Here is a 24,553-nt window from a genome sequence, read left to right on the forward strand (position 1 = left end):
GGCCTCGGGACAGAGGCCGTCTCCAGGACACCCCAGCGCAGCCACCCGGTGGAGAGGCCGCCGACTCACTTGGATGGTCCACCTCAGGGAGCTACACTAAACGACAGATTTTCAGCGTGGACAAGACGGCCCCCGCTGAAGGGCCCGCCCAGGATGTCCTAGCCGGAGACGGGTCAGCGCCCGGCTTCCCAGGACAGGCTGACCCTCCCGCTAGGACCAGGGCGGCGACGACTGCGCGGGGGCCTGGGGCCCAGGGGCCACTCTGCAGGTGCCACCCCGGCTACCCCACCTGGGCCCCGGTTGGAACAACAAAGCCCGATTTTTTTACGGCAGCGCTCGAGCTTTTCATTTTTAATATTTTAACAGTCCATAGGTTTTTGGTTTTTTCACACCGCCCGCGCGGGGACTCCCAGGGCCCGGGCCCCAGCAGCTCAGGCCCTCCCACGGGGTCCCCGGCCAGGCCGGCGCCCCCGCTGAGCCCCAGCACCTCGCCGCGTGGCTTCCTCCTTCCTTCCCAGTCACGTTCCTTCCTGCACGTGCCCTAGTTCTCGGCCGAATCCTGCCCTTCACCGGCCTGCTCGCCACCGTACCAAGAGCATGCTGGGAGCCTCTGCAGACACTTCCGGTGTGGCCACCGCTGCACCTGCAGGGGACGCTCCTTTCACCGGAGCCCGTTCCCTTCGCGTCCACAGCGTCCCCTGGGTTCACAGATATGTGGCTACAGGGACACGGCCACGTTTTCTAGGAAGCCAGAGAACACGCAGTGGGCGCCTCTCTTCTTTCCCTCTGTGTTGGTCATTTTGGTGAATTACTGGCCCAAAGGCCACGCTGTATTATTTTAAGCCCGAGGTTGAGAGCTTGTGCTCAGAAGAATAGTTTCCTTTAAAAATATCAGTGCTAGGGCACCTGACTGGCTCAGTGGGTAGGGCTTGTGACTCTTGAACTTGGGGTTGTGAGTTCAAGCCCCACGCTGGGTATAAATACTACTTAAAAATGGCATCTTAAAAAAATAAATAAATAAAAACATCAGGGCTCACTGACAAGATATCTGGTCATCCTAGAGCTGTGATGCACATGTCCAAGGAGGTCAATGTTCTCATGTCTGCCAACACTATACCCACCCTGCAACCCACACACCAAGGAGTAATTTCTACGTTCAGGTGTTGTTATTTAAGCAATACCTTTCATTATGTCAAGGGGATCAAGAGTACACTCATGTTGTGCACTGAGTCATGTATGGACGTGCTGAATCACTATGTTGTACACCTGAAACTAATATAACACCGTGCAGTAACTACAGTGGAATTAAAAAAGGAAAGAAATATATTTCCTAAGGCTGTAGCTGCCACAGACAGTGATTCCTCTGATGGATGGGAGCAGAGTCAATGAAAAACCTTGTGGAAAGGATTCCCCATTTGAGATGCCATTAAGAACATGAGCGATTCACGGGAAGTGGTCAAAACATCAACATTAAAAAGGGTTTCATGGTGGGGCTGGGGGCGCCAGAGTGACTCAGTCAGTTAAGCATCTGACCTCGGCTCAGGTCATGATCTCGTGGTTCCTGAGTTCGAGCCTCGCGTCCAACTCTGTGCTGACAGCTAGAAGCCTGGAGCCTGCTTCCGATCCTTTGTCTCCCCCTCTCTCTGCCCCTGCCCTGCTCATGCTCTGTCTCTTTCTCTCAAATATAAATAAATGTTAAAAAAAGGGGGGGGGGGCAGGGCTTCACAACAGTTGATTCCAGCCCTCAGGGAGGACTGTGGGGGGTTCAAGAGCAAAGTGGAGGAAGTTGCTGCAGATGTGGAGGAAACAGCCAGAGGGCTCAAGTCAGAAGCGGAGCCTGAAGACAGACCGGATCCATCTACAATCTCGTGATCAAACGTACAAGGATGAAGAGTTGGTTCGAACGGACGAGCAAAGGAAGTGGTTTCTTGAGATGGAATCTACTCCTGGTGGAGACGCTGCGAAGACTGTTGGGATGACAACACAGGATTCAGAACAGGACACGAACTTAGTTCATAAACCAGCAGAGAGTTTCAGACGATGGACTCCAGTTTTGAAAGAAGTTCTACTCTCGGTAAAATGCTATCTAATGGCATCGCGTGACACAGAAGGAATCGTTCATGGGAAAAAAAGGTCACACAATGTGGCAAGATTTGTCTTCTTATTTTAATAAATCCACAGCCTTCAGCAACCACACCCTGATCAGTCAACAGCCAACAACAGAGGCAAGACCTTCCACCAGGAGAAATATTAGGACTCACTTCAAGCTGAGGTGACGACGAGCATTTTGTCTCAACGTTTTTTTTTAATTTATTTTTGGGACAGAGAGAAACAGAGCATGAACGGGGGAGGGGCAGAGAGAGGGAGACGCAAAATCGGAAACAGGCTCCAGGCTCCGAGCCATCAGCCCAGAGCCTGACGCGGGGCTCGAAGTCACGGACCGTGAGATAGTGACCTGGCTGAAGTCGGACGCTTAATCGACTGCGCCACCCAGGCGCCCCCCCCCCCCCCAAAAATCAATAAAACCAAGAGCTGATCCTTTAAAGACATAAAATTGACAAACCCTTAGCCAGATTCATGAAGGAAAAGGGAGAAGTCGGAATCAGAAACTCAGGACAAATTACAACCGACAGCACAAAAACACAAGGGGTAAGAGTAACTGCTATGCATAATTACACCAACAATCTGGACAACCTGGAAGAAATGAATTCCTAGAAACATACGACCTTCCAAAAGTGAATCAGGAAAAAATGAAAAATTTGAACAGACCAATTACTAGAAAAGAAGCCGAATTGGTAATGAAAAAACTCCTAACAAAAGTCCAGGACCAGATAGATTCACAAATTCCCCCAAACATTTGAAAAAGAGTTAATACCTATCCTAGTCAAACTATTCCAAAAACTGAAGAGGAAGGAATGTTTGTAAATTCATTCCATGAGGCCAGCATTACCCTGAAACCAAAACCAGACAGAGACACTAAAAAGAAAATTACAGACCGATATCTCTGATGAACAAGGATGCAACAATCCTCAACAAAATATTAGCAAACTGCATTCAACACTACATTAAAAGGATCATTCACCACAACAAAATGGGATATATTCCATGGATACAAGAATGTTTTCCTATCTACAAATCAACGTGCTACACAATGTTAACAAAATGACGAATAAAAATATCATCTCCATAGACGCAGGAAAAGCAATGGACAAAAATCAACATCCATTCACGATAAAAACTCTCAACGAAGCGCCATGTGGGAACATGCCTCAACATAATATTGGCCATATATGACAAATCCACAGTTAACATCATACTCAATGGTAAAAAGCTAAGATCTGGAAAAAGATAAAGACATCCACTCTCACCACATTTATTCAACACAGTACAGTCAACACAAGTTGGTCCTATAGCCAACTGTATATACAAAATCCTCAACAATCTACCCAAGAACTAGTAGAATAAGTGAATTCAACAAAGTTTCAGGACACAAAATTGATATTCATCAACTGGTTGCATTTCCATCCACGAGTAACAAACACAAAAGCAAATAAAACAATCCTATTTATAAAAAAGGATAAAACATCACTTTAACCAAGTCACTATACTCTGAAAACAGTAAGGCAATGATGAAAGAAACTGAAGATGACACAAATACATGGAAAGAGACGCCATGTTCATGGAATTTATACAGGCTGACCTCGTTTTGTTGTACTTTGCTTTACTGTGCTTCACAGATAACGAGGTGTTTGTTTTGTGTGTGTGTTTTTTTTGTTTTTGTTTTTACAGAGTCAAGGTTGTAGCAGTACTACATCAAGCAATTTCACTGGTGCCATTTTTCCAACAGCATTTGCTCACTTCGTGTCTGTCACATTTTGGTTATTCTCAAGGTAGTTAAAATACTCTCATTTTATTTGTTACGGTGAGCTGCGATCAGTGATTAAAACTCCTGAAAGCTCAGATAATGGTTAGCATTTTTTTGTAATAAAGTATTTTTAAGTTCAGGTATATACATTTTTAGTGACATAATCCTATTGCACACTTAGCAGACTATAGCGTAAACATAACTTCACATGCACTGGGAACCCATGAGAGTCATTTGACTCACTTTATTGCAGTGGTCTGGAACCAAGCCTGTTATTTTTTTGATGTGTGCCTGCATTGTTAGGGCATCCGTACTACCTGGAGCAGATTCAATGCAATCCCTATCAAATGCCAGTAGCATTTTCCACAGAACTAGAACAATCCGACAACTCGTAGGGAACCACAAAAGACACAGAAAAGTGAAAGCAATCCTAAGAAGAGCAAATCTAGAGGTAGCACATTCAGGTGTCGATCTATACTACAAAGCTATAGTAATCAAAATAGTATGGCCCTATACAAAAGTAGACATATATATAGATCAGTGGAACCCAACACAGAGCCCAGAAAAAAACCCCATGTTCAAATGGTCAATTAATCTAAGATAAAGCAGGGAAAAGTATACAATGGAGAAAAGACATCTCTTCATTGGAGAAAAGACATCTCTTCAGTAAATGGTCCTGGGGAAACTGGACAGCTCCATGCAGAAAAATCAAACTGGACCACATTCTTAAACACACAAAAATAAACTCAAACTGGATTAAAGACCTAAACGTAAGACCTGAGATCATAAAACTCCCAAGAGAAAACAGAGGCATAAACTTGTGGATAGCAGTCATAGTCGTTTTATCCTCAGGCAAAGACAAAACAAGCAAAAATAAACAAATGCGACTACCTCACACTAAAAAGCTTTTGCACAGCAAAGAAAATCATCAACAAAACAAAAAGAAACCTACAGAATGGGAGAAGACATTTGCAAATGATGTATCTCATAAGGGGTTCATGTCCAACATATACAAAGAACACATACAACTCAACACAAAAAACAATCTGATTAAAAAATGGGCAGAAGACCTGAGTCCACTTTTTTCCCCAAGGAGGACATACAAATGGCCAACACACACATGAAAAGATGCTCAACATCACCAATCACCACAGAAATGCAAATCAAAACCACGATGAGCTATCGCCTCACATTGTCAGGATGGCTATCATCAAAAAGAAATAAAAAGTGTGTGGGAATGTAAATGGATGCGGCCACTATGGAAAACAGTACAGAGGTTTCTCAAAACACTAAAAATAAAACTACCATACGGGGCACCTGGGTGGCTCACTCCGTTAAGTGCCCAACTTCGCTCCAGTCACAATCTTACCATTCTGGAGTTCTGGCCCCACGTCAGGCTCTGTGCTGACAGCTCAGAGCCTGGAGCCTGTTTCAGATTCTGTGTCTCCCTCTCTCTCTGTCCTTCCCCTGCTTGCACTCTCTCTCTTTCTCAAAAAGTAAATAAACATTTAAAAAATAAAAAAAATTAAAATTAAACTACCATATGATCCGGCAATTCCACTCACAGGTACTTAACTGAAGAAAATGCAAACACTAATTAAAAAACAAACAAACACACGCATCTCTATTTTACCACAGTTTTACAACAGCCAAGATACGGAAGGAACCCTAGTGCCCATGAATAGATCAATGGATAAAGAACACATAATGTGTGTGCATCATACAACGGAATATGACTTCACCGTAAAGAATGAGATCTTGCCATTTGCAACATCACAGATGGACTTGGTGGTATTATGCTAAATGAAATGCAAGGAAAGAGAAATGAAGTACCACATGATCTCGCTCACACGTGAAATCTAAAGAAAACAAATGAACAAACACAAAGAGACTCAAATACAAGAACAAACTCGTGGCCGTGAGCAGGGCGGAGGATGGGAAGTTGGGAAAACAGGAAAAGGGGATTAAAGACACCAATTTCCAGTTAGAAACGAGTCACAGGGATTTAAAGTACAACATGGGGAGTATAGTCCGTTCTGTAATACCTCTGATGACGGACGGTAACTAGACTTACTGTGCTGAGCAAGTTGTAATGTACGCACATGTTGAATCACAACGTCGTACAGCCGAAACTAAGCCTGTATGTCCACTACAGTTCCAAAAAGACAACGAAAAGGACTCCTCCAACTCCACGGCAACACATCACTAATCCAATTAATATGGGCAAAGGACCTCAACAGACATTTTTCCAGAAAAGATATGCAAGTGGTCAACGAGTACATTAAAAGATGCTCACTATCGCTCGGTACCAGTAAAATGCAAACCAAAGCCGTGCTGACGCATCATCTCATGCTTGTTAGCACGGGTAAGATCAAGACCACTGATAAATGCTGGCGAGGATGTGGATGAAAGGGAAACCTTGAGGGCCGTTGGTAGAACCGTCAAGTGGCAGAGCCACTGGAGACACCAGCATGGAGGTCCCTCCGAAAATCAACAGCAATACCCTATGATCCAACAACTCTACTTCTGGGCATTTGCCCAAAGGAAACAAGAACACTGTGTCGAAGAGATCCCTGCACCCCCACGTTAACAGCAGCTTATCTACAACAGCCAGACAAGCATGGAAACCTATGGGTCCATGAGGGGACGGGTGGGTTAGGAAGTTCTGATACGTGATACACACACAACGGATATTATTCAACTACAAAAAAGGACGAAATCCCACCACTTTCAACACCATGAGTGACCCCCGAGGGCATCGCGTTAAGCAAAGTAAATCAGACACAGGCAAATACTCCATGATCTCACTTACCTCCGGGATTTAAAATAAAGAAACAAACCAAGCTCACAGGAAAAGAAATCAGAGGTGTGGTCACCGGAGGCAGGGGTTGGGGAGGGGAAGCAAATGAAGGTGGTCAAAAGGAACAAGTTTCCAGCTCTAGGATAAGTACTAGGGCTGTGATGTGTAACAGCACCACGGTTAACACTGCAGTATGATATACAGGAAAACTGGGAGTAAATCCTCAAAGGCCACATACATCACAAGAACCAAAAAACCCTTTTTTTGTTTGTTTTGTTTTCTGGGTTTTTCTACCTATGAGATGATGGATGTTAACTTACTATGGTCTTCACAATCTAAATCATTAGTTATAACTTAAACTTATACAATGCTGTATGTCAACTATTCTCATCGAAACCGTAAAAAATGTTAAGTCTAACGGTGGCGTTACGAAGGTTTAAAAAAAGAGTGTCCTCTTGTTTATAGGTGAAACAAGCCATCTCAATACACACACCTTCATGATAAAAGCCAAACTACTCCTTAGGGGGTTTTCAGCCAGTTTCCTGTGGAGAAAATCACAAATGATTCATGTTTTCATTATCTGTAAAGTTAACTGCTATTTGCTCCTTCCGTTTTCTCATCACACTAAACAGACTTGACGGGATTAAGTAACTCAGGAGGACAGTTTGCTTTAACACCTTCGGGAATTTTCACCAGGCACGATTGTGAAGAACAGGTGTGTTAAGAACAGGTTGTTAAGACAAACAAAAAAGTCTTATGAATGGGCTGCAACTATTCTGTGCAGCTTTTCAGGTAAACAAGTCTTTCGGTTATGAGACTTCTCTCAAGGCATTTGTCCCTACCCTTCCTTGATAACTACTGGGCTCCTATGCAATCAAAACAATGGGAGGGGCACCTGGGTGGCTCAGTCGGTTGGGCGGCCGACTTCGGCTCAGGTCATGATCTCGCGGTCCGTGAGTTCGAGCCCCGCATCGGGCTCTGTGCTGACAGCTCAGATCCTGGAGCCTGTTTCAGATTCTGTGTCTCCCTCTCTCTGACCCTCTCCCATTCATGCTCTGTCTCTCTCTGTCTCAAAAATAAATAAACGTTAAAAAAAAAATTTAAAAAAAAACAATGGGAATAAAAATAACGAAATCAGGGGCGCCTGAGTGGCTCAGTCAGTTGAACGTCCGACTCTTGGTTTCAGCTCAGGTCACGACCTCACAGTCGTGAGTTCAAGCCCTGCATCGGGCTCTGCGCAGACGGTGAGGAGCCTGCTTGGGATTCTCTCTGCACCTCCCCCGCGCTCTCTTGCTCTCTCAAAGTAAGTAAACTGGACAAAAAAATAACAAAATCACAGTAGTACTAAGAGCACCCCGTGTCCCCCGTGTCCCCCTCCCTGACCTCATGGGGGTGAGCCCAAGAGGAGGACCCCTGGATTGCCTGCCTTTCTCCCCTCGTAAGACCTTATCGTTCTTTCCCGAGGCAGTCAGTTTTAAAAGGGCACCCCCGTGGCTAACAACGCCGACTCAGCAGGGGCTCCCTGGAAAGGCTGGCGCCCACCTGCCCAGGTCCCGTCGTGACCGTCACCCTCACTCCGCGCCGCAGCCCTGGCCACGTGCTCCGCTCGCCACTCAGGTCTCACGGCTCGCGGGTGCCCCCAGACCAGTATTTGTAACGTTCCAGGCAATTCTAATGTGCTGACACGCGAGGAGCCTTGCTCTAAGGCTCGCAGGTTTTCGACATGCCGAGGGGATAACATAACCACAGAGGACGTTTCTGAGGTTTACCCCGCAAGAAACCGCTTCAATCTGAGGTCACCCACCCAGTTCACACTGCGTACTTCCCACACAGCCCCCCCCCCCATCTTTCTCCAAGACCAGGGGCCGCTTCACCCCCCATAGCATCTCCCGGCAGCGCCTGGTCCTGACCCCTTCCCGGCCCGCGGGGGGCCGAGGCAGCCCCTCCTGGGACCCGCCCCTCAGCCCGCCAGCCCGCAGCTGTTCTCAGCCGTGACCCGTGACAACTTGTTCACCATGACCGGTGATAACCCCCGAGATCCGTGGGCCCAGCTGTGGGGACCGGACCGGGCCAATAAGCCCCCTGAGCTCACACCCTGAGCCCGCGGCTGGCCGTCCCCTTGCCACGATCCAGCACCACCTGTCTCCAGCTCCACCACGGCCATCCAGGCAGGGTATCCGTTTGGGCTGATTTGTTTAAAATCCTGCATGCCTCCCACCTCATGGCCGGCAAATCCGAACTCCCTGAGGGGCTTCAGCGACCCCGCCCCTCTCCTCCCAGCCCCGCCTTCACCCGCAGGAAGCTCCTGCAGATCAGGGCAGAGCTCAGATGTTCCTGCCTGGCCACAAGGTCACTGGCCTGACCGCTGTTGGGGGGGATGTGGGCACCTGACTCAGCAGGAAGACGGCCTGGGGCACAACCCTGGTGAGCCGGGGCACATCCCCACTGACCTCCTGGATGCTCGAATCCCCGCCCTCCTTGGAAACTTCACCTGAACCTAAGAACACACACAGCCCTGCCCCGCCCCCGCCCCCCCCCCCCCCCCGCAACACGACCCCCAACCCTCCCGCTAACATTTAAGGCCGCTCTTCACAACCGTAAAGTGAAAGGCCCTGTATCCAGTTCAAGGAATGCCGGGCAGGGAAGGGTTCGCGTTGACAAAGGAGCTCCCAGCTCATCTCACAAGTAAGACTGGGGTAGCAAGCATTAAAACCGGCTTCTCCTGTTTCCACGGAAACGTACATGAGGTGTTGTGCTGAGCACTGAGGAGGAGGTGGTGAGTGACAGAACGGACTTGTGGGCTGGGGAGGCCGACTTAAACCCTCAACCAGATGCAGTCGGTCAGAGACTGTTCCCTGAGGAAGGGAAGTTTCAGCTGAGATTGGAAAGCTGAATGGGTGTTAACCAGGCAAAGGCAGGAGGGAAGAGTTCTTCAGGGAGTGAGAACAGTACATGCAAAGGCACTGTGGCAGAGAAGGCGAACACAGGAGGGACCAAAAAAGGGTCACTGTGGCCAAATAGCAAGCAGGAACACATTTAGTTTTTCATTTGTGCCAGGTGCCATTTTATTTTATTTTATTTTATTTATTTATTTATTTATTTATTTTTATTTTATTTTTGGGACAGAGAGAGACAGAGCATGAACGGGGGAGGGGCAGAGAGAGAGGGACACACAGAATCGGAAGCAGGCTCCAGGCTCTGAGCCATCAGCCCAGAGCCCGACGCGGGGCTCGAACTCACGGACCGCGAGATCGTGACCTGGCTGAAGTCGGACGCTTAACCGACTGCGCCACCCAGGAGCCCCAACCAGGTGCCATTTTAAAGGCAGCTGATTCACATGTTACCTCATCTAGCCCATGATTGCACCTGAACTTGACAGAAAGCACTGAGGCACCAGGACAGTACCTAACTAACCCAAGCTCACTTCAAAGCAAAGAAATTATTTCTTCTTTTTTATCTTCCCTGAAACAAGGGCATGCATACTGACTGGGGGAGGGGGGAGACATGAAAAACTTGTGAATCAAATTCACTGTGGAGTGAAAGTAGTCAAGCCAGTTCTCACTACAGTCAGTTGAGAGACTAAAACCATCACTTTCCAACTAGGTGTTTTCATGTTGTAAGACTGTAACCACAGTGAAATGTTTTGCAGGAGACGATTAATTCCCTTTTTAAGAATCGGTGCCCATGTAGTTAAGTTCAAGTTGAAAAGAACTAAAAATACTTAGTGGAAGTTATTTGAATAATGGTTAAAAAAAAAAAAACTTTTCCCAAATTCCCACAGGAATCATACTATTTTTATAGGTAGAAAAAAAAATAAGGCAGAGACAAGCTAATACAATGACAACCTAATCAACAAATGGGCAAAGGACTTGAGACATTTCTCCAACATGAACCAATGGCCAATAAACACAGAACAGATTCATGCCTTCGTGAGTCAACAAAGAAATGAGACACTGTCTCATGCTAGACTGGGGCTCCCTAACCCCATTTCAATGTGAGAGGGATTCCCTCCACCCCCCTGGACCACCACGCAGTTCTTGGGACCCTAGCAGGGTATCCGGAAACTGAGTTCTGACTTACCCACCCGGACACAGCATGGGATCCTGCAAGTGAGGGCTGGGTCCCACAAGACCACCCCCAGGCCGCTGGCTGTGCTTCTAACCACCCGCTACGGTCTGGAGGTTCCAATGACCCCTTAGCCTCTTTTAATTTGCCAGAGCAGCTCACAGAACCTGAGGAATAAAGGACACAAGGCAGCATCCAGACGCATAGAGACAGGGGACGAGGTCTGGCAAGAGGCACGGAGCTCTGATGCCCTTGCCAGGTGACACTCTCCCGGTATCTCTCCCTGTTCACCACCAGGAAGCTCTACTAGAAACGCCCTCTTCTGGGTTTCCCAGGAGGCTTCATACTTGGTCACGCCTAAGTCATTGGCCTAGGCCAACTGAGCCTCCTGCTCCCAACCTCCCCTCCCAGAGTTGAAGACTGAAAGCTCTAACCAACCAACCAACCACAGGGTAGGTCTGGCCCCACCTCTGGGTGGGGTCTCAGAGTCACCTCATTACGGTAACAAAAGACACCTTTAGCACTCGTAACACTCGGGAAATTCCTAGAGTTTAGCTGTGAGCCCGAACCATGGAGGAAGACGGAAAGCACATGAGGAATATACTTGGGTAATCCGAATGACCCGTATGTATTTCTTAACAAATCTCAGGACCGCACGTGCCCCTGGGGACAGGGAGAATCCGAACGTGACAGCATCCTCATGTACCGCCCGTCGGAATGTAAAGGGTGCAGATGATGTGGGAAGCAGGCTGGCAGGTCACTGAGCACGGCGTTTCCACAGGACCCAGCGATTCTCCTCGGTAGTACAGCCAAGCACACACAGCCACACAAAAATGTGTAAGCGAATGTTCATAGCCGCGTGATTCCCAACAGCCAAAAGGTAGAAACGGCCTAAGCGTCCATCAACAAATGGACGGAGGAGCAGACTGTCGTCTATGCATCCAGGGGAACAGTTCTCAGCCATAAAAGGGAACGAACCGCTGGCCACACCACCACTTGCATGAACCTAGAAACACTGCTAACGCCAAGACGCCAGTCTCCAGAGAGCACGTACTTCACGACTCCACTCCTATCAAAGTCTGGAAGGACATCCACAGAGACAAAGTACATCAGTGCCTGCCTGGGGCTGGGGGCAGGTGGGCAGGATGGACACAGTGGGTAACAGCTCAAAGGCAAAGTGTTTTTTTTTCTGAGATGATGAAAATGGTCTAAAACAGACCGCGGGAATGGTTGTACGTACCCGTGAGTACACGGAGAACCACTCCACTGTATGGCATGCGAAATTTACGTCAAGAGAGCGGTTTTTAAAATGTTTTTTTTTTTTCTCAACGTTTTTATTTATTTCTGGGACAGAGAGAGACAGAGCATGAACGGGGGAGGGGCAGAGAGAGAGGGAGACACAGAATCGGAAACAGGCTCCAGGCTCTGAGCCATCAGCCCAGAGCCCGACGCGGGGCTCGAACTCACGGACCGCGAGATCGTGACCTGGCTGAAGTCGGACGCTCAACCGACTGCGCCACCCAGGCGCCCCAAGAGAGCGGTTTTTTAAAAAGAATCATAAATCAGGGCGCCTGGGTGGCTCAGTCGGTTAAGCGTCTGACTTCGGCTCAGGTCACGATCTCTCCATCCGTGAGTACGAGCCCTGCATCAGGCTCTGTGCTGACAGCTCAGAGCCTGGAGCCTGTTTCCGATTCTGTGTCTCCCTCTCTCTCTGCCCCTCCCCTGTTCATGCTCTGTCTCTCTCGTCTCAAAAATAAATAAACGTTAAAAAAAAATAAATTAAAAAAAATAAAGATAAAAAAGAACCATAAAAAGCCCCCAAAACAAGTATGAAAATACTCCCCACTCAGTTAAAGGAATTTAGCTCCTAACAGACTTTATGAATCACACCTCAGATTAGCAAACAGTAGAAGGTCTATTACCTGGAGTCTGTAGGAAACAGGCCCCTTTTACTGCCAGTGGGAGGAAACAAATGTGACCTTCTTGGAAGAAAATTTAGCAAAAGTCACCAATTAAAGTAATACACCATTTGCCTCAGCAGCTCCGCTGGCAGGAAAGAGCCCACGGCTGCCCTCGCACGGGTGTGCGCCAAGATAGGCCAGGAGAGGTGCTCGCCACAGCCCTGCTTAAAACCGAACTGCAGATGACCTACGTGTGCATCACCAGGGGGTGCGTGAGTGAGCTGGGCTGCGTCTGTCCTGTGGGCCAGCACGTGCCCGTGAGGAAGGACGAGGTTTAAGTGAGACCAGCTGGGCAGCCAACAGTGTGCCTGGCGTCACCCACTCATGTTAATGGCAAACGTGTACACCATAGACAGATCACGCGTACGCGATTTTTTGCAAGGATACCTGCGGAAATGTAGACCTTTCCGGCTCCAGACCCTACATGAACGGCTACTCCCTAACTGGGATACACCAGGAGAAGATGTCTGGGTGGGCAAGGAGTCTAGCTCTGAGCTGGTACAGTCCATTTGGGAAAGGACGTGGCGGGGCTCGGTGCAGGAAGAAGACCGGAGCCACGTTCGGCATCTTTCCAAGCACTGCTGAAATTTCTTATCGTGCACGTGCCTTGTGTTTTGAAATTAGTTGTAAATAAGTTACACAGTAAGAAAAAAGAGATACAGAGGACCCCAACCCTGAGCGCCTGAAGCCCATCAGTGCGCAACTCTGGCCACTGTAGCATGCACTGCTGCACACTGGGGTGGGTCATGAGTCCAGAGCAAGCCCGCCAGCTTTCTATGGAAAAGGAGTATTTACCAAACAACAGATAAAGCAAGAAGTGCTGTGGATTTGGTCCCAGCTGAGTCCCAGCTCCGACTCCTCGCACTGGCCTTCAGACTCGGGGGGGGGGGGGGCGCGCTCCTGCACCCCGTGTGTGCCGGACCCCAGCCCTTGGCATGCATCGCCCAACCCCACCCAGAGGTCTGGGTGCTGGCTCTTCTGCCCCGGGTCTTCCCTTGGTGCCCAATTTCACCCCCACCGTGTTTGGTTCTGCCTGCCTCTGAAAGGCAAGAGTGTGTAACAACTCCCCCACTTGGACTTTTCTCATTTCCTTTTCTGTGGAGTTCTTGTCAGCACTGCTGGATCCCTGCACGCCTTCTTCGTCCATGTCCTTCACGCGGTTTCTCCCGCCGAGCCCCCCGCCCGGCCCCCAGAACCGCAGCCGACAGGCACTGCTCCCGGGTTCTCCCCCACCTTGCGGACTGGTGGGTCCCCCAGCCCTGCAGCCGCGAGCCTGGAAACGGTGGCAGAGGCCTGAGGCTGCGGCCACCTCCCTGTGGCTCAAGGACAACGTCTGTGGCAGCAGCTCGCTCCGTGAACTGGGGCCCTGACTCCAGCCGGATGCACGCTTCCAGCAGGCGCTTCGGGAAAAAGAACACCAACCAGTTCCACCGTGACGCCTGCCATCGCGGGGCCCACAGCAGCTCACAAACGCCGCGGCTCGAAACCCCTGGACGGCTGACTTCCCCCGCCCAGGAAAGGCCCAGAGAAGTCAGCACAGTTGCCTCAATCCACATTTCTGGTCTCTTCTTACAAGCCTGCTCTACTGTATTTTTGAGGTCTCCAAGTAAAATCTCACTTCTTTGTTAAATTTTTTTTTTTTTTTTAAATTTTTTTTCAACGTTTTTTTATTTATTTTTGGGACAGAGAGACACAGAGCATGAACGGGGGAGGGGCAGAGAGAGAGAGGGAGACACAGAATCTGAAACAGGCTCCAGGCTCTGAGCCATCAGCCCAGAGCCCGATGCGGGGCTCGAACTCACGGACCGCGAGATCGTGACCTGGCTGAAGTCGGACGCTTAACCGACTGCGCCACCCAGGCGCCCCAAATTTTTTTTTTTTTCAACATTTATTTTTGGGACAGAGAGAGACAGAGCATGAACGGGCGAGGGGCAGAGAGAGAGGGAGACACAGAATCGGAAACAGGCTCCAGGCTCTGAGCCATCAGCCCAGAGCCCGACGCGGGGCTCGAACTCACGGACCGCGAGATCGTGACCTGGCTCAAGTCGGACGCTTAACCGACTGCGCCACCCAGGCGCCCCTGTTAAATTTTTTTTAACGTTTATTTATTTTTGAGGCAGAGAGAGACAGAGCATGAACGGGGGAGGGGCAGAGAGAGAGGGAGACACAGAATCGAAAACAGGCTCCAGGCTCTGAGCAGTCAGCACAGAGCCCGACGCGGGGCTCGAACTCACGGACCGTGAGGTTGTGACCTGAGCCGAAGTCGGACGCTTAACCGACCGAGTCGCCCAGGCGCCCCTAAAATCTCACTTCTTAAATACTATTTCCATGCCCTGATCTCCTACATGCAACGATGTGATTGCAGTGTCGTTGCCTCACCGTGCCAGCCAGGACCCGCCTGTGCCCCTGCCACATAAGAGGCTCAGTCCCGTTCCAGGCCCCTGTGCCAACAAGTCCCTCTGGCCAGAGCGCCCCTCCCCCAGACTTACGGGGCTGCCCCCCTCCGACAGGCAGGTCTCCCAGACCACATCACCGCTGGGAAGTCCTCCCTGACCGCCTAATCTGAAGCAGCCCTTCCGGGGCTCCCCCACCTCATTTCCTGGTTCACTTCTGTGTATGTTCATTCCATCCTGTTTACTCTTTAAATCACCACCCGAAAACACCTTCCTCAGCCTTTTATCTCCATGGCGTCTACACCCGCTGTGAGATCCTTCGTGCGGGCAGGGCTGTCCTGTTGACAACCCCATGCCGGAGCCAGCCACGGGCGGCTGGCACACGAGACGAACACCCGTTCACTGAGCACGAGTGGACACAGTGCACGTGGCGTTCCCGCCCTACATTCCCGAAGACAGCATCTGATGATGTTAAAAATCACCATCGGTTTTGAAATGCAATCTTGAAAACAGGAGTCGAACACGACAAAAAGCCTCAGAAACGGACGCGGTTCTGTAAGAGCAAGCGAGCTCCTCGGGGCAGTTTGGGAAACTCTGCCGCCCTCGTGTGCAGAAATCGGAGCCCGAGCCAGGTCCGTGTGCTCAGAATCGCTCTGGTCCTGCCACATCTGTGGACAAAACCACGCCAACGACAGACGTGGGAAGGGCCGGACCCGGGATGTGTCACCAGGCCCCAGGCAAGTCCGTGTGCACCGCACGTGAAGGGAGACGAACTCGGAGCAAATGAGGCCCAAGGAAAGAGCTTCAGCCTGGATGGTAATCCCCTGTCCTGGGGAAGCATCAGTGATAAGGGGTCACCGGTGAGAAATGCTGTCCCTTCTGAACCATGTCCAGCTCCCTTGTATCTCTGCCCAAACCTGTTGCTGACAGGTAACCTGGGCATGTGGCATCCTTGCACCGTCAACAATAAATTCATCCAGACTCTAAAATAGAAGCCCTCTGACTGTATGTAAAATGAGAAGAACGGTTTTCTCTACAGGCTGAAAACGTGTCCCAAGATCTGATAAAATACATTTTTTTAAAAAGCGCTCTCGGGGCGCCTGGGTGGCTCCGTCGGTTAAGCGTCCGACTTCAGCTCAGGTCACGATCTTGTGGTCCATGAGTTCGAGCCCCGCGTCGGGCTCTGGCCTGATGGCTCAGAGCCTGGAGCCTGCTTCCGATTCTGTGTCTCCCTCACTCTCTGCCCCTCCCCTATTCATGCTCTGTCTCTGTCTCGAAAATAAATAAACGTTAAAAAAAAAAAAAGCGCTCTCTAATTGCCCGACAATAATCATTATTACATTTTAGGTAATGTATCTTTCCCCCTCCAATTAAAAATTTCTGTAGAATCACTAAAACGAAGTAAGACCCTCTAGAAAAGAGTGTCAAAAATATAGCTAATACTCATCAGAAGACAATGGGGGCATATGAAAATACAACCCTTACATATAATTGAGTGGCACAACCCCAAAGGGACCTCAACTTCTGATTCTCTGACCTCAGGCATTGACATTATTCTACGAACAACAACAAAGCAGCTATAATAATGGAGAACATTGGAGCACGGACCAGTCACGTCTGCAAAACACATACAGTGGTTCTTTGATGAGGTCAGCCAGCAGTGACAAAACACATATTTGGTTCCACAATTCAGTTCAACCCACGTGTTACCTCCTATGCACCGGGCACAGAGCTGGGATGATTAAGTCATAGACACCACTCTCAACGAACTTAGATGGAGACTAAAAACAAACCAAACAGAGAAAAAAGATTTGCTGAATCTAATGTGTGGAGTCCTCAAAAACGGACAGGCACCAATGTCTCCGGGAGTGCTGCTGGCACTTTGCACTTTTCCCAAGAACACCATCCTGCAGTTCACAAAAGACAGCAGTGTGCTAAAGAAAAGTGTTCTTTTCCTTTTGGAATCGATGCCAAATAAACCATGCTGGACAAACAGCATCAAGTAAATTGGTGATGTTTAAAAACAATGTTTTCAATATAGAAGGGTTTGCCTTACTACAGAAGACAAAATAGTAAGCATGACGTCCTATAAAAACACACAACTGCAACACGTTATGTGTTTCAAGATCCAAAGAGGCTGTAATAAGAACAAGTTAACAGTTATGGAAAGCGTTACACACTGAACAACCAAAAAATTTTTATAGCAGCTGTATTATCCGATGTCTTAAGAAAAACCTTTTGAGGCCATGCCTCTTTTTCACTCCACAAATTTCCTGGTGTCAGAGTTGAGGGCGTGTGAAATCATCCCACTGACTAGAGGCATTGATCTTTAACAACTTGTCCACAAGTGTCAGCAGTGGTATTTCTTCACTGAACAGGGTTTTTAAAGGTAAGACCACACCACAGTTTCAGGAAATGCCGCGAGGGCGCCCAGGTTTCGAATCCCAGGAAGTGAGTTTCAAATCTGGGCTGTGCCATGGGACCTCGGGCAAGCTTCTCAACCACCCTGGGACTCAGTTTCCTCCTGTGTGACAGAGAACCACACCCCTCGTCTGCACTTACATCAGCAAACGTGTGACAAGTTTCTTAGGCATTGCAGGCATCCTGTAAATGCTGGCAATTAACACGGTTGTTACTGCTACCTTTCCTCTACCTCCTGGGTTTGTGCAAAGTTGATGCTCAGCGGTACTCAATTAGATTCAGTAAAGGCCAACAGGAAAAGTCACCTAATAATCTAGTTCAGATATTTTTTTAAAAACCCTCATATAACTGTCTGGCAATAATCGTTATGACATCTGGGGGTAATCTATCTAGTCTTTTTCCCCAGACGAAGAATTGCCTACAGAATTACTAAAGCTAACATAGAAGAGTGCTCTCTATTCAGCCAGAGGCCAATCGGGGAGGAGACACGATGAGAAGCACAGAGGTAACTGAGAACACGACATACGCAGAGCACGGAGATGCTGACGGCAGTCGGCACTCCACAAAGCCACGCAACAATGCGAACGTACGTAAAGCTGCTCAACCGTTCACTTAGAAATGGTTGACATTCCGGGTTTCACGTGATGTGTATTTTTCCACAACGAGATAAAATAAAACAACCACAAGAACTCCAAGAAGTCAGGGCTTGGACAGCCTTGTGTCCTGGGCACCCAGAACGCCTCCGCACATGCCAGACCCTCTGTAAACACTCGGTGGATGAAAAGTGGAGACCACGGGTCTCGTGAGGGGACCTTTGTACCTGTTCTGGTTTCGACCTCAGTGCAAGCAATGTGCTGTGACCGTTTACTGCTGACGCCTAGGACATCAGCGTGGTTCCCAGATCCCTCCACACCGGTGGGCTCTCAGTTCCAACTAAGACACCCGTGTGTCAACGGGAAGCAAGTCGGGGGGCTGCGACCTGACCGGCATTGGAAACGTAAGCAGGGTCTCCCTGGAGTCACCCACGGCGGACGGGCCCGGAGCGGCTCGTCGCACCGGCGACTCAAGTACTCAGGTTTCCCGTCCACAGCACAATGCCAGACCTTCACGTCTAAAAACGGGCTTCGAAGCTCAGTACGAAATCCCAGTAAGACACAAAGTGTCAGCATTCATTCAGGTCCTTGCCGGCCCAAGAAAGAATATGACCTGGCAGGCTCTCCGTTATTGCTGCCCACTAAGCACAGCCCTGGAAGGAGGGTGCGGGGACCTATGAATCAGGGACTTGTGGCCCAAACAGGTCACCGTCCCAGCTCCTCGTGCTCCCCTGCCGATCTCACTTTCCGTCGCCGAGACAGATGAAAACCAATGCTTTCCAACCTGTCTAAACTCACCTGTTGAGTCAGCACTGTCATTTCCTGGAGACACCAACTTCCTTGCGTCTGGAGGTCCTGTAAAAATAAAAACATGTCCTGTGATGAAAAAACATCTGATATTTATCTGAGGCCCCTGGCATCGGGTGGTGGTGCTGTGGGGGGGAAGGCGGATGTCCACAGCAGGGTCCACTTTTGCCACTGTTGCTCTGAAGCGTACCTTTCAAGTAAGTGTCAGTAAATGCGGGGCCGTGTGACTGGAGTCCTTCAAGACAGAAAACACGCAGCTTACGTAACCAACACTCACACGGTACTTGCTATGAGCCGGTACCGAAAAGTCTGTCCACCTGCCCGCGGACATGGCAAGGCGCGAGACAGAAACCAATCTTTGCTACTGACCCCTCTGCTCGGCCGAGCGCCGTGGACCGCCCGGGAGGTCCTGCACCACCAAGACCCCCGACTTTGGACAGCAGAGAGCGGACGACCTGGGTAGGATTTTCCTTTTTTCCCCCCCATCTCACCTCTGGCAAACAGCAGTCTGTTCTCTGTGTTTTAGACTTTGTCGTTTTTTGCTTTGTTCATTGGTTTCTTAAACTCCACACGTGAGTGAAATCATATACTTTTCTAACTTACTTCACTTAACGTCATACTCTCTAGCCCCATCCACGTGGTTGCCAAAGCCAAGATTTCGCTCTTTTTTACGGCTGAGGAACATTCCATCACACACGCGTGCGCACATCTCTGTCACCTGCCGAGGGACACTTGGGCTGCTTCCGTATTTGGGCTACTGCAAATAATGCTGCAGTAAACATAGGGGTGCATGCACCTTTTCAAGTAAGTGTCATTTTCTTCTGGTAGACATTCAGAAGTGGAATTGCTGGCCATGGGGTAGTTCTATTTTTAACTTTTTGAGGAACCGCCATACTGTTTTTCACAGTGGCTGTACCAGTTTGCATTCCCAACAACAGTGCATGAGGGTTCCTTTCTCTCCACATCCTCACCAGCACCTGTGCTTTTTTGCCTATTTCTAGCCATGCTGACAGGTGTGATGTGGTTTTTCCTTGTGGTTTTGATTTGCATCTCAGGAGTGACGTTGAGCATCTTTTCGTGTGTCTGCTGGCCATCTGGATGTCTTCTTTGGGGAAATATATATTCAGGTCCTCTGCCCATTTTTTAATTGTATTGTTTTGGTGTTGAGTTAACTTAAGGTCTTCATCTATTTTGGATATTAGCCCCTTAGGATTTTCATTTTTAATTGCAAGCCTTCTCACAGAAGTATGATTCTTTTAATTTCTAACTAGTACTCTAAGATTTGGAAAAAGTTTAGAAGAATTCTATGCCCCAGTTAAGCAACTTTTCAGAGGGGTTTATTCAACCTGGCTCTTGGTATCATGGAGTATAAAATACGTACATAACGTAGGAAGAGAGCAAGTATATTACCCACGAAGATAGCCCTCCCCGACCCAAACACCTCTCACAGCACAAGGTACGCAGTAATGAGTCTGAAGGATCTATTGTCACTGTGTGCGCACATTTCTTTCTCTTAATGAACTATCCCATTTGGTGTGAAGGTAAATCGGATGATCAAGGCCTGCAGACTGTGTCTGCTAAGAGCAGCCTTGAGGGGGGCGCTAGCATTCATGGACGAGTGACTCCTGGTGAAAAGGAGGCAGTGTCCCAGTGGCGCGTGTTCGCCTCACTGTACGGTCCTCACGTATCCGGCAGCTGGTATCGAATGCTGGCCGATATTGGGAAGAACGTTCTGCATGCCAGGACTGCGGGGGAGCACGTGACTGGCACTGGCTCACCCAGCCCTAGCCGACAGGTCCTAGACAGGAATACCGTCGTCAGGGCCAGGAAGGGAGGTCCAGAGAAGGCCACCCCGCTAGAAAGGGGCAGAGCGTGGACGGGGACCAGGCTGCTGGACGGCAAAGCCCCTGCGTGGGAGCGCCGAAAACCAACGGTTGATTTTCTGCTATAAACCTGCTTCCTTCCCAGGCTTCTCGGCTGTTGTGTTTCCAGTTGTTCAAACCCAGACCAAGAGGTCACGCCTGGACGACTCCTCTTCCCCACTCCCTCACCCAGTCCTCTGTTAGCAAGGCGTTTCAGTTCCACCCCCAAACAGATAAGCAACACACGCACTGTCTACACTCCCAACACGCCACTGTCTTTCTCCTAGGCTACTGTTTCTGTGTCCCTGCCATTGTCACTCTTACGAGGCATCACTTCCTGGCAACCTTTTTTGCTTGAAAAAGAGACAAAAGCAGATGATCTTTGCAGCTCGAGGACCTTCCTCTTTTTTGCAGTCAATTACTTATGAAGCAGGTACCGTGGGTAGGCAGGCAGGTTTTGTATCCTAGGAGACAAAGATACCGAGCACCTAACTACAAAGAGGCTGATGCTTTCTGTGACGGAAACCAAACATTAACATACAATAATGTGCTGAATGGTAGAAAGTTACATTCATCAAGTGGTTCAGACTCACTGGGGATTAATTTAATCCCCTAACTGGCTGCCCAGTAGGGTGGTGTTTGGTGCCTGGGACTCACTTTAGAAAGTCCCAGTTACTAGGAGTCCCTCCCTGAGACTCGCCCGGGCTGAGAACATGTGAACTATGGCTTTCCTGAGAGTGGACACATGTCATCAAGAGAGCCGCAAGTGGCCATCTCCGGGCAACCCGTTTGAACTCTTGACTCCCGCATTTCTGGAGCCACCTGTGTTCTTGGACTTTTCTGTCCAAGACTCAACAAAGTCCCTTCTTTGCACTAAGGCTGTTCAAAATGGGTTTCTGTGACTTACCACCAAGGGTCCTGATGGACGCCGCCCCCAGCTATCCTGCTTGCCGCTTCACTAACATGTTCACAGCCTTCCCCATACCTCCAACTGAAGATATTTACGAAACTACACGGCAGACTGAAGGAGATTTTAAACAAGAATTTCAATGTTTTGATCTTCTCCTGCAATATTCCAGGTAATAGCACATTGGAGACTGAAGCATTATTTACCAGCACAGCCAACACCACCTAAAGTGACCTAATGGCAAAATGGTTGGCTAAGAGTTTGGATTTTAATCTCTGAAATCAAACATGTTTGAGCTGTTTTACTTTGAATATATTAAGGCCTAAGCCTCCGTTTTTTTCATCTATAAAATGGGAAGAATACTGTGAAGATTCATCAGGATGAGGATTATCCTATTAGCATAATAGGACGTACACAGGAAACTGCCTACTGAAAACACTGTAAAAGCCCTAGTATGATTGTTTTTTGTTTTTTTAAGTTTATTTATTTTTGACAGAGACAGAGTGCAAGCATGAGCTGGGGGAGGGCAAAGAGCGAGGGAGACAGAATCCGAAGCAGGCTCCAGGCTCTGAGCTGTCAGCACAGAGCTCGACGTGGGGCTTGAACTCACGAACTGTGTGACCCGGGCCAAAGTCAGACACCTAACTGACTAAGCCACCCAGGCACCCCGTGCCCTAGTATGATTGTTAAAAATTACCGTACTTCACAAGGATACTTCATACACATTACACACTCCACAGGAAGGCCAGGAAACATTTCCTTGTTTTGAGAAGTTCTCTAGAGAACCGTCTTTTAGTCTAATTTCACAGTGACATTAGCCTCTGTAGATGTGGATTCCAGCTCCTGTTTGCTGTACTGGTTCATGAAATGAAGGCTCTCCTGCAGCAGAGATTCATTCCCAGATTTCCAAACAGCGCTCACCTCTAGTGAGACGTTAAGTAATAGAACAGTCCAACAGTGAATATTAAAACAGAGGGAGAGAAAGAGGGGCGCCTGGGTGGCGCAGTCGGTTAAGTGTCCGACTTCAGCTCAGGTCACGATCTCACACTCCCGTGAGTTCGAGCTCCGCGTCGGGCTCTGGGCTGATGGCTCAGAGCCTGGAGCCTGCTTCCAGTTCTGTGTCTCCCTCTCTCTCTGCCCCTCCCCCGTTCATGCTCTATCTCTCTCTGTCTCAAAAATAAATAAACGTTAAACAAAAAAATTAAAAAAAAAATAAAACAAGGCAATCTGTTATTAGGGAAAAAAAAAAAAAAAAAAAAAAAAAAAGCAAGGACACTCTAACCAGTTTCTCTGACCAGAAATTCACCGCAGAAACAATAAAGTTTACTTTCACAAAATAACAAATAAAAAAAATGGAGATCTGCCCTTACTGATATTGGTATAAAATTAGCACCAAAACAGACTGTTTCATTCCAGATTGTTCACCTTACAGTGAAACATCTCATTAATATGGAAAATAGGATGGACGTGATTTACTGATCATCAAACTCAGGGCTGCAAAGCCGGCTCGGGACATGCACAATTCAGCACAGCAAACCAACAAAACCACCAGCCAAACAAACAGAAAGTATTATTGTCTTAACTTCACCCAGATAATTCTAGCCAAAGCAGGTGTTGCGCCTGAACTGCAGCCTTCATCCCTCGCTAAACACACAGCAGGTGGACAGAATTTAAAACTACGGAGGACTTGGGTCACTGAAAAGAACTTACCCTAGCTTCCCGACCACTGCCCGGTGACCGGACCGCGACAGTGGCTGACAAAGGGAACACGGAAAGCACGCGGCGAACCCCAGCTTCCCGGCCCTTCCCCAAAAGGACCCCCTCACCACCCCCACCCCGAGAACGACGAGGGCCCTGCGCCGGGGGCGCGCACAGCTGGCGGTGGCACGAGGGCTGCGCGGCAGGTGCGCGCCGGGGCAGGTGCCCACCGCGCCGGGCGGGGCGCATCCGCGGGGGCGCCCGGGGGGCAGCGCGCCCCCCCCGCCACGTCCCCCCTCGCGTCTGGGGGCCTCAGTCCGCGGCCGCGCAGCCCCGCGCTAAAGGACTCCCCACACCCGCCGGGCACGTGTGCGCAGGAACCCGACCCAGCTTCCAGAGGGGGGGGGCCCGGGGGCACTTACCCCCCCCCCGGGACACACCAACTTCGGGGCGCGGGAGGGGGACAGGAAACCGCGAGCCCGCGCCTGGGTCACTCAACAGGTTACGCGCCCCTCCGGGCCTGCTACGGCGGCCGGCCCGAGCCTCAGTTTCCCCGGCCACGTCCGGGGGGGCCCCCCGCGCGCACAACCTTCCCGGGGAGCCCGCGCCGCCACCTACCGTCCAGGCCCGCGCTGTCCACGGCGGCCTTCAGCAGCGCCAGCACCAGCAGCGCGCATAGGACCAGCGCGGCCCAGCCGCCGCGCGCGCCCGCTCCCATTGTTCCGAGGGCGGGACGCGCCGGCCCCGCGGCTCCCGACCGAGCGTCCGCCGCGCCGCACAGCCGCCCCGCTGCGCACGGGCGCCGGCCCCCCAGATGCCCAAATAGGGCGCGGGAGCCGGCTGGGGGCGGGACGGGCGCGCAGGGGCGGGGCTTGGCGGAGGGAGGGGCAGGGCCTGGTGGGGAGGCGGGGCGATGGTCGGCGAGGGCGGGGTTTGGGGGAGGGGCGGGGCAGGGCCGGCGCGCGGGAGCGGGGCTGGGGCTCGAGGTGGGGCGGGGCCGGGAGGGGAGGCGGGAAGGGGCCGGGGCGCGGGGGCGGGGCTTGGCTCGGGCAGCGGGCCCAGCCGGGCGCGCAGGGGCGGGGCGGGGCGGGGTCGAGGGCGGGGCCTGCGAGGCAAAGCAGAGCGCGGGGGCGGGACCTGGCGGAGGCGGAGGAGCGGGCCCAGGCCGAATAGGAGGTGGA

General features: G+C 50.1%; 1 protein-coding gene across 1 annotated transcript in view; it reads right to left on the reverse strand.

Moving 5' to 3' along the window:
• Window positions 1-24,183, reverse strand: part of TMEM123 (transmembrane protein 123) — a 56,987-nt gene extending 32,804 nt beyond the window's left edge. Inside the window, exons 1-2 of the mRNA XM_047878213.1 lie at window positions 23,991-24,183; window positions 18,897-18,953 (exon numbers count right to left, since the gene is read on the reverse strand). Of these exons, the coding sequence (XP_047734169.1) occupies window positions 18,897-18,953; window positions 23,991-24,090 (157 nt within the window). The 5' untranslated portion in view covers window positions 24,091-24,183. The remainder of the gene's footprint in view (window positions 1-18,896; window positions 18,954-23,990) is intronic.
• Window positions 24,184-24,553: the final 370 nt, after the last annotated feature.

Source organism: Prionailurus viverrinus, chromosome D1 (genome assembly GCF_022837055.1).
Source record: "Prionailurus viverrinus isolate Anna chromosome D1, UM_Priviv_1.0, whole genome shotgun sequence".
In the NCBI taxonomy this organism is placed as follows: domain Eukaryota; kingdom Metazoa; phylum Chordata; class Mammalia; order Carnivora; family Felidae; genus Prionailurus; species Prionailurus viverrinus.